This window comes from Limulus polyphemus, unplaced genomic scaffold (genome assembly GCF_000517525.1).
Source record: "Limulus polyphemus unplaced genomic scaffold, Limulus_polyphemus-2.1.2 Scaffold1267, whole genome shotgun sequence".
Taxonomy (NCBI): domain Eukaryota; kingdom Metazoa; phylum Arthropoda; class Merostomata; order Xiphosura; family Limulidae; genus Limulus; species Limulus polyphemus.
The window spans coordinates 239971-250467 of record NW_013666877.1 but is presented as its reverse complement, the minus strand read 5'-3'; the positions used below and the strand labels follow the sequence as shown (position 1 = coordinate 250467).

Here is a 10497-nt window from a genome sequence, read left to right as displayed (position 1 = left end):
CCGATGATCATCGTTTCCAAAGTGTGAACGTTGCTTCGTCTCTTTTGGTGCGTAATGCGCGTGAACATTTTTGGTACAGAATTGTCACCGGTGATGAAACATGGATTCTCTATGCGAATATTTAACGCCAAAAACAATGCCTCAGTCTTAGACAAAAAACCACTTCCGACCTCAAAAACTGGACTCCATCCGCAGAAAGTGATGCTTTGCATTTGGTGGGACAGCAAGTGAGTAATTCATTTCTAACTCCTCAATCCACAGCGAACTGTCAATGCAGAGATCTATAGTCAGCAACTGAAACGTTTAAATCAAGCCCTTCATCAGAAACGCCCTTCACTCGTCGATCAGAAAGATGTTCTTCTTCTCAACGACAATTCACGTCTACATATGGCACATTTGACGTAACACAAGATTATGGAGTTGGGTTGGGAAGTTCTCCCCCACCCACCATATTCTCCAGATATGGCACCATCAGATTACCATATTTTTCGTTCACTGTAACACCATCTTAATGGGAAAACGTATTCAAATTTGGAAGGTGTTAAAGAGGACATCGACATGTTTCTTTGCTTCAAAGCCAAATGATTTCTTTAATCAGAGCATTAACAACCTGATTGTAAGATAGAAAAGCATCATCGATAAGAATGGAGACTATTTCATTTAATAAATGTTTTGTTTTGATATATAAGTTGTTCGGGTTTCTTCATCTAAAAAAAAAAAGAGGCGACATTAATTTCTTGACGACGTAATATAAGCAAATGTGTTTTATATTTCAAAATATATTACCGCGAAGGTTACGATGAATATATCTAACTACAAATTTATATAGCTTTTAAAACCTCTTTGATTCTGTGTAAAAGTGTAAACAATGTTTACAACCCAATTATCGTGAAACATTTTTGTGGGGCAATCTCTACAAATCTACAGATGTACAACAGTAAATAATACATTGTGTGTGTGCGAATCAGGAGTGATAATTTTTCTACTTTTATTGTTCAGTTTGGGGTCTAAAAAAAAGTATAAAGGATTTCTCCGTTAAAATGGTTAAAAACTTAGATCACTTTTTTTCCTTATAGCCATAAGCTCCCTAAAGGTTAGGATCTTGTGGAGTATCCCTTAGAACAATTCAAGCTATCAACTATCTAATGAATTTTTCATCATACACATTAGAATTATTTGTCACATTTAATTAGTTAATTAAAGTATGTGATAAGTGTACCTTTATTCATGACTGAATCTAATAATATCAGGTTAACAGCTATAATGATATCTACAGGAAGCAATATACCAGATATACGCAACCAAACATCATTCATGATATTGTACTAGGCGTTAAATATCTGTGTTTTAGTATGTTACAACATGATTAAAGTGTCTTTATAGCTGTTGTTTAAGACTAATAACGTTGGTAAATTAATATGTACCGCCTTCATTGTTGCCGGTGAAGGCTCCGGTAAGAGGACCGATAGCTCGCAAATAAACGTCTTTTAACGTAAAGAAAAGTCCGGGTATAATTTTACATACAAGTGTTTATAGTTGTTATTTTCTCTATTTAAAAGCACCTCTTACGGTCAATATATATATACACGCACACAAACAACATGTGTGTAAATAGATAGATAAAGACAGCGGTTTTTCACATATTATATTTCAGTGTTTAAGATAGTTAGATAAAGACAGCGGTTTTTCACATATTATATTTCAGTGTTTAAGATAGTTAGATAAAGACAGCGGTTTTTCACATATTATATTTCAGTGTTTAAGATAGTTAACTTATCTAACCATAGCACATTTTATACTTTATATGCCAGAGTCAAGCGTTATTCGTTTATAACGGATTTGTTATTATGATATACAGTAATGCAATATTTAGAACGCCAGGTGCACTTTGAAAATAATGCTTATGATATCACTTTAGGCGTGTATAACGATTACTTATTTTCTGTGGCAATAGTATCCTACAATAGAACTGTTGTTATACACTAGTCACACACTTCCAAAGTAAATGTTTTATTCTGGGACTGTGTTTCATGTTCTACATTAATAAAAAAACATCATTGCAAGAATAACTAGTGTATGTAGCAGCTTTTATTGTATGTAGCCATGATAGATTTTTATTCGGTTTTAAGTGTGCTTCGGGCTGTAAAATTTAAACGCGTTTGTAAGTACTGAGGTTGAAAGCTCGCCTGGCAACCAACAAAACAAAACGAATACACCAACGACCTCGCGCATACGCTCTACGACCAGAAACAAGTACTTTTTTCCCCTTCTCTACCGAAAGCTACAATCAGGGCTAGAAGTAGCTGGACTGGCGTGCGTGAATGATAATTGATGGTATAACAGAAAGCGATCCTCCCCTGGAACTAACAAAGGCAGAAAAAAATATACATATATTGCTAAGCCTGTAAACCCGGAAATGAAGTCTCAGTATTAATAAGTGTTGAAGGGTGTGTAACGAAGTTAGTCGCAAAGTGGGCGGCTAAGTCCTGTAATAATACGAAGCTATTATTCAACAAACAACATAAATGAATTAGTGTTCACTGCTGTAAAAATTAAACAGAACAAAATCACAAATATTATAACATTTTAAAGAAAAAACACTTGTATTACAAGTCCATTGTTGTTTCAGGTATTATTGAAACTCAAAATAATACATCAGTGAACGAAATGACGTATTTTATAGTTTGGAAGCAAATTAGCAGCTTGCTGCGCTTTTGTTCTCGGCTGTAATTGCGGAAGTGCTTTTCAAAATGTGGCTTGCCTGTGTTTGTCTATAAATAGCATGTTACTAGTATGTCGTTTCTTACCAGGTCTCCTAGCTGTTACGCCATGTATCTCAGGGTTTTTTGACCCCGTGTACTGTTTGCTTCTGCTCCGAGAATCAATGACGTCACAATGTTAGTTGTATACTCAAGTTTTATGATGCATGATATTGTTTAAAATAATGCTGCCGAAGTACAGCATATCTGTAAATATATATCGTATTATAAAGTTGATTTTAATGGAAATATTTAATAAGGATATAAATTTAAAAAAATGAAAATGGCCTAAATTAGGGAACATTTGTCAAAGTTGTTTTTCCCAACATAATTTTTTATGAAGTAGTTTAACGGATTTATATGCGCTCTCTATCTACATGGCGTTTCTTTCAGTTATTGTTGCATATTTAATCTATTTCTATTAAGCTGAAATCCAATAATGACCTAGCGAAAGCGCTCGAGTTTAGTGTTTTGTAATTGAGCTGAATTTCTTTATAGAGTCTAGCCTTTAGGGATCTCCAATTATAAAATAACAATTCTGGAGTGTAGTGGTCGTTTTTGTTTTTTTTTAATCTATGTGTATCTGAGTCAGTTCCATACACGTCTTGATATCTTTATTCCATTTGTAACTGTAAATGCATTAACAATAAACAAATCAATTTGTACCTTCATTCCGTTTTTACTGTATTTTTGTACGGTTACATGTAACTTTTGTTACATACTCAACGTATATTCTTTATTCTGTGTTGCTTCAATTCTGCCGCAGGCTTAAGCTAGAGTTTGCACAGAATGATCATAACGTTTTCATATGTACTGTCAAAACCTGCTGGAAGAAACCAGTTCGACAAAGGTACAACGAAGGCCTACTTCAATGACTACAGTTACACTTCTTAAGACACGTAGTCGTGGAATAAGTGACCTATTTGCAAACTGGTATTTTAATCAAATAAGTAGTGACTAAATATATATGGCGATGTTGTAAAGTTGTTGGCTTCTTGTTTTCAGTACTCATCTCGGATCTATAAAGTTAACAAAAATACTTAGTTACTTTCACTTACAGCAAAAAACAAACATCAACATGTCTGTTGGTGTAATCTACATAACTTAAGAAAGTTTGTTTTTTACTTTAACGTTTAACTCAAATTAGGCTAGAATTTTTAGAAAATACGTACCTTTAAAAAATTTACATTATCATTTTCATACTAATCTGTCAAAATATTATATAAACTAAGTTTTTTTTACCAAAACTGGCATGGAAGCGATGGACATAAAATATTACTCATTTCACTGTTCGAAATTGTGAAATGTTCTAATGGTGAAATCTGGTTTGAAATGAGATATCTATTTCATAATTTGAATAAAGCTATCAGAAATGAAGCTGTAAGAACCATACAAAAATATCCACAAATGCATGTTTAATGGAGGATGTTTGCCTAAAACTAGACATGTTGCAGTGCGATGGTAATTTCGTAAAGGAATACAGAGCTTACGCGCCATCTATCTTGAATAAGACTCAGTGATCCCTACTCTACATTTTTTTAAACGTTCATTCTAAAATAAATTTGAAATACTTGGGTGAATCGCTCTAGGTGAATGCCACCTCAAGTCACTGATAAGGGGTACCAGTACTAATAAATGTTGGCTTTAACATGACCTAGAGTACTTCGGTGTTTTGAGATTAGTTTTTGTGTTGCAAGCCGTTATATTAAGACATTTTTAGGTGAATTATCAGATGCCACATGATGAGTGTACTAGGCAAAACATAAAGCCACATGTGAATTCTGAATGTGTTTTTCTGCGACATCTCACAATAAACTATTTTTTTTAATACATTGAAAGTTCAAACTAGACATAAACCTGCTGAGGTTAGAAGCTAAAATGTTTATTGAACTTCACACACCTTAGAATAAAAGATAAGTACTTCTTTTCTCCTCTAAAATAAGCAACTTTTTAAAAATGTATTATTAATAGTGATTTATAAAAAGTTTAATAAACAATGGATATTTCAATATTACCATTTTGTTTTGTTTCTTACAAGATTTCGAAATTTACGTGTTAGTGGTCTTTTTACAGCACAGATAGAGATCATACCGTGTAAAGTATGTGGAGACAAATCATCTGGGGTACATTATGGTGTGATCACGTGTGAAGGTTGCAAGGTAAGTATAAACTGGTTTTCTTTAATTAAAAAATAAACAGTAAAAATATTAAAATTAAATTAAAAAACAAGGGGTGCGTCTCACGAGATGCCCTTTAAACCTTTATTGGTTCGTGTGAAAAATACATTAAGCAGAACTCGAAGTTGTGTATATTTTTTGTTATAATATTTAATGGTTTATGAAATAATATTACTAAACTTAATTGGCTCGCGCCATCTATAATTCTTTGTATACTCATATAGTAACCACTTCATCAATTGAAGATTTAACCATTGCCATTTTTTTAGAAAAACTATCTAGAAATTTTAGATGCATACACTGCTACGTTCACAATTATAATATTTTTAAAGTTAGAACTAATTTTTTATGCTTGAATAAAAAGTTATATGCATGAATCTTAAGGGCTTCTTCAGAAGAAGTCAGTCGAGTGTGGTGAACTACCAATGTCCCAGGCAAAAAAACTGTGTAGTAGACCGGGTGAATCGAAATAGATGCCAGTACTGCAGACTACAAAAGTGTTTAGCTCTAGGAATGTCAAGAGATGGTAAGAAACTGATTTCTTTGTCTAATCCACAGTGAGTAAGAATATTGGATAAATGTTTACGTTTGTGTAGGTATTAGGAATTACATTCTGTTCAAATTGAACATATACATTAAATCAAAAAAATATGTGCATGCTGTTTTATTGCCTATATCAATATAATCTGATAATGAAATTTAATCCTTTCCTACTTGGATTTTCTTGTTTCGTTTGATTATCAGTGAAGTTTACTGTAACACGTAAAGTGTTTACTCTAGCTGTCAAGTTTGGAAGAATGTCCAAGAAACAGAGAGAAAAGGTAGAAGATGAAGTTAGATTTCATAGAGCCCAACTAGTCCGTCCTCCATCTCAACAACAAGGACCTCCACAACAACACCCAGCACCACCACAAACCACAGAGACATCGCCAGATAGTTCCGTCTTTGACCAACAGCAGCCGTCCTCATCTAATCAGCATCTACCCTACATCAATGGAGGGTAGGAATTTGCAAAAGAAAAATTAAATTAACGTACAAGTAATTACATGTTATAATGTTCTCGTCATATTTTCTCCACCATATTGGAGATATTGTAAAATATTTTAGTTTTAAAACTTAGTATTTTTCTAATGGATATATTACTGTGGCATTATGACAAAAATAATAATGCTGCCTTGCTGTGGTAGTATATATTTTCCACATATTTCCAAAAAAGTAACCTTATAAAAAAATTCACTTATCACTTGATTATTCGAATTTCTATGATCATTGTATATTTCTTAACTTCATAACAAACTTAACCTAAGCTTGTACATGTAAATATATCTTTTATAATACAATTTGATGCAACTTATTAGGTTATGAAGGTGAAAAGTATCACTTTAAGCTAAATACAATCTTAGAGCAAAGAAAAACAAGGAAAATGAAAAAACAAAAAAACAGCTGAGGTGTCAAATCAGAACACTAAATATATAGAGAGTTTGAAGTTTCATTTAAAATTTGATTTTTGTTGAGTGAATTTTACAGTCAAAATACCTCTTTAGGCCTAGTAGATGATAGGAATTATAGATACAGTTAAGAGTTTTGTGAAGAATATCTTACAGTTGATACTGCATGTACATACATTATCAGTATTATGCATAGCTCAGTTAGCTTGTGGTGATGAGAGCTCTCTTTTTTACTGTAATCCTTATTCTTAACCCCTTTTTTTCTTTTTGTTTTGCTAGGTATGCCTATAATGGAGACCACAGTACCTTTACACCAAATGGTTATGCTTATACTCCCCAAGCCATGACTTTTGACTTGGCTGGAACAGATTTTGTAGACAGTACAACTTTTGATCAACGACAACAGTTAGAAACACCTTTACCAGATACCAATAGGCTCCTCACAACTACAATCCAGACTACTACAATATCAAACAATTCCCATTTAGGTTAGTTGAAGCAGAAGATAACAAGCATATTTTACTCTTTAAACCTAGACACTAAAAATAACCACAATATGATCTATGTAAAGTGGGATAATCGAAGGAAAGCATGAAATCATTTTTATTTGATGCAATGAATGAGATTTTAAAATAAACAAGAACTAACAATTTAAGGCTATTATATAAATGGTTTTGATTCTGTTTTGCTAAAAGAAAAACTGGCATAATGGTATTTTTAAAGAAAACTGTTTATTGAGATCAGAATTTTTGAAACATACATAACTCCATATTGTACAAAGTGTTTATGTGGTTTTAAAATATCACTCATAAAGGCATGTGACAATGAATTCACAACTCAGCATGCATACAGGTGAACTGTATAAATCTATACAATACAGGTGTGGTGATTGAAATCCAATTGCACACAGCTGCTTTTTGAACATCAATTGTCAGGAAATGTTTTTCATGCAGACTGTCCTTGAAAGGACTAAAATGATGGAAGTTACAGGTTCTAGGTTAAGACTATATACAAGATGGCAAGAGGCTGTCCACCATAATTTCTCAATTACAGTCTCTACACGAACAAGAAGTATGCTTCCTGATATAATCATATTGCAGGAAGATACTTTTTTTTTTCCTGATGTACACTGATGATGGCTGTACAATATCCAAGTTGTTTATTCATTCTTCATTAAGTTTCATTATAGCATTTTGTTCAAGAGCAATGTCCCTTGTTGCTTAATAATGTTAACAATGGATGGATATTGGACAATTAACATAATAAGTTGGGAGCTGCAATTTATTTATATCTATTATATGGAAAATAAAATTGTATTTTTTCTAACAACCCCCAATCACATCAGTTGTATCAAAAAATAATAAATTTTTCCTTCTAATTAGAACTTTTTGTTTTTCAAATTTCAGGTTCTATCATCGGAACTAAAATGAAATGATTTCCAAATGATATTTGAATTGTTTACACAATGTCAGTAAAACTCTTCAATAACTTTGAGACTTAAGTTTTAAACTCTTATACACAGTACCTTTTTCACACTATGGTTATGCATAACACTGTAAACATCTTTATTTTGTTACAGATTTACTAGCCAAGACTATTGCTAATGCACACAACCGTACTTGTTTGTACACCACAGACCAGATTACAGACCTTATGAGAAAACCCCAAGATATCTCACTGCTTTTATATTATAAAAACATGGCAAGTCATCTCATTAATGACTTATATTATATATATATTAATGAAAATGAAATATAAGTAAAGTTTCTTTTGTTTTTGTTTATAATTAAAAAGCTTCTTAGAAATATTTTGGTAACTTTTAAGAAATGGCTTATTTTATTTGATGCTTCAACCAGAGTGATAAAGTGCAATTATGGCAAATCACCCATTAACAGAAAAGTTTAATGTTTCAATGACTAATTTTATACTTTCATGATATATATACCTAGCTGAAATGTCTTCAGTGTGTTTAAAAATGCACACTTAACTTTCATGTTATTGCTGATTACATGTATTTTTTACCATTTCCATGAACGATGATACTTATCTCTCTTTTTTTTTCCATATAAATTTTTTTTCAATAATTGGATATTTTTATATATAAAATGCTTTTTTTTATAATCTCATAGTAGTTTTTAAATTTCATTATTAAATGTGTACCAAGTGTTAGAGACCTTCAATCATAATGCAATTATGAATTTTTCAGGCACAAGATGAACTATGGTTGGACTGTGCACAAAGATTAACAGCAATTGTCCAGCAGATTATAGAGTTTGCCAAGATGGTTCCAGGTTTTATGAAACTATCACAAGATGATCAGATTGTGTTACTGAAAGCTGGTAAGTTAATAAGTATGTGAGGATGTTTATGATTTAATTGTTTCTGACACATCATGCCTGTACTTTTTTTATCAGGAAATACAAGAGTATAAATAAAAGTGACAATAATATTAATGATACTGAAAGTTTATGAAATACCAAACGTATGAAAAAGACAAAATATCAGAATTCATGTAACTGTTATAGGTCATAGTCAGGATTAGCTGAGGAAGCGTGTCACATAATATTAGTGACCAAATAGTTGAGTGTAAATACACTGTTCTGGCACACTGTAGGGATAGATCTAACCAACATCATAGTGATTATCAGATGCTGCTGCATATAAACTACTTTACCTGTTGGTGTTAAGAACAAGTTGAAGGGTATTTCTAGTAACAATTTCATATACATTGAAAACAATTGAACCATTAGAGAAAAAATAGTACAGCATTTAAATGTCACTTAAACTATTATATCAGTCATTTTTTTGTTTTACAGGAAGTTTTGAACTCGTTTTATTAAGGATGAGTAGGTACTTTGACTTAAACACTGGTTCAGTTTTATATGGAGAGAATCTTTTATCAGTTGAATCATTCATGACATCTGGTGAGTAAAGAACAAAGCATTTGTGTGTGTGTGTTATTTTTTTATTTTTTGAAGTGTGCACATATGTATATGTCTTATTTTACGAGGTGCTTTAGTAATAAAAAATAAGTTCAAATTGCAAGTGAACTGTCACAGCATACACATTCTCAAGTGATTAAGAAAAATAACTATAGTATTATAACTTACCTTTGTTTTTGTACATTAAGACAAACAAGATTTTTTTCTGCTATTTATCATTTATTAAAATTCAATTAAGATTTTAACTCATAGATGCCTATTAGCATTACTAATCTTTTAACAAACTATGTGAGAATATCTAATTTAATATATCTAAGAATTTCTGTTGATCATAAACTATGTATCATGAATTGGAAAACTGTAATAGAAGATCTTTCAAGAATTTCTCTATCTCCATATAGATACAACTGAAATGAAGCTTGTCAGCACTAGTTTTGACTTTGCAAAGAGTGTAGCAGAGCTCAAGTTGACTGAAACAGAGCTAGCCTTGTTTTCTGCGTTTGTTTTGCTTTCTCCTGGTAAGTTAGAAATCACGTTTTGTAAGCATATCATGAATATGAAAGCTAAAAAAAACAAGCACAAACAAAACATGAATAATTTGTTTTTAGTCCAGTTAATGTTAAGTAATTAATATTTTGCCTGCAATAGAATACAAAGAACTAAGTAGTATAAGACAAGCGAATAGCCTACAGTGAACTGGCAAAAATTAATTAATTATATAAATCTTTGTTTTGCAATTAACAATATCTTCACATGCCTTACTGTTATGTGAAAAATATTTTGATTCATTTTATGATTTGATGTAGTAATTACAGTCTGTTATTGTTCACTTTTGCTAATAGTTGAGTCATTTCCCACAATTTTACAACACCAGCACAGTCTTAAATAACAAACCTCTTCAGTATTTATTCGTGTCTTAAACTGCATGATATACTGAGAAATCATTTGGCTTATAGAGTGCCCTCAACATTTTGGGGACCAAAATATCAATTTAAACAACAGCATGTTGAGAGATTGTTTTTATTCATTATTATTTGTAAAACATTTTATATTGCTGATACTTGATACGGGCAAATTAGCATAACCATCAGATAAAATGCAACATCTTAAATATATTATGAACTGTGATGTCTGTCCGAACATTCAATTGTTTTCCGTTTGAGAAGCTGGA

General features: G+C 31.7%; 1 protein-coding gene across 2 annotated transcripts in view; it reads left to right on the top strand.

Moving 5' to 3' along the window:
- The window catches only part of LOC106462847 (probable nuclear hormone receptor HR3), a 59376-nt gene that overhangs the window by 42963 nt on the left and 5916 nt on the right, over window positions 1–10497 (top strand). For both annotated transcript variants that reach the window (XM_013922810.2, XM_022390242.1), the window contains exons 2-9: window positions 4833–4918; window positions 5321–5462; window positions 5717–5936; window positions 6664–6872; window positions 7964–8085; window positions 8591–8723; window positions 9201–9308; window positions 9728–9844. In XM_013922810.2, the coding sequence (XP_013778264.2) occupies window positions 4833–4918; window positions 5321–5462; window positions 5717–5936; window positions 6664–6872; window positions 7964–8085; window positions 8591–8723; window positions 9201–9308; window positions 9728–9844 (1137 nt within the window). The remainder of the gene's footprint in view (window positions 1–4832; window positions 4919–5320; window positions 5463–5716; window positions 5937–6663; window positions 6873–7963; window positions 8086–8590; window positions 8724–9200; window positions 9309–9727; window positions 9845–10497) is intronic.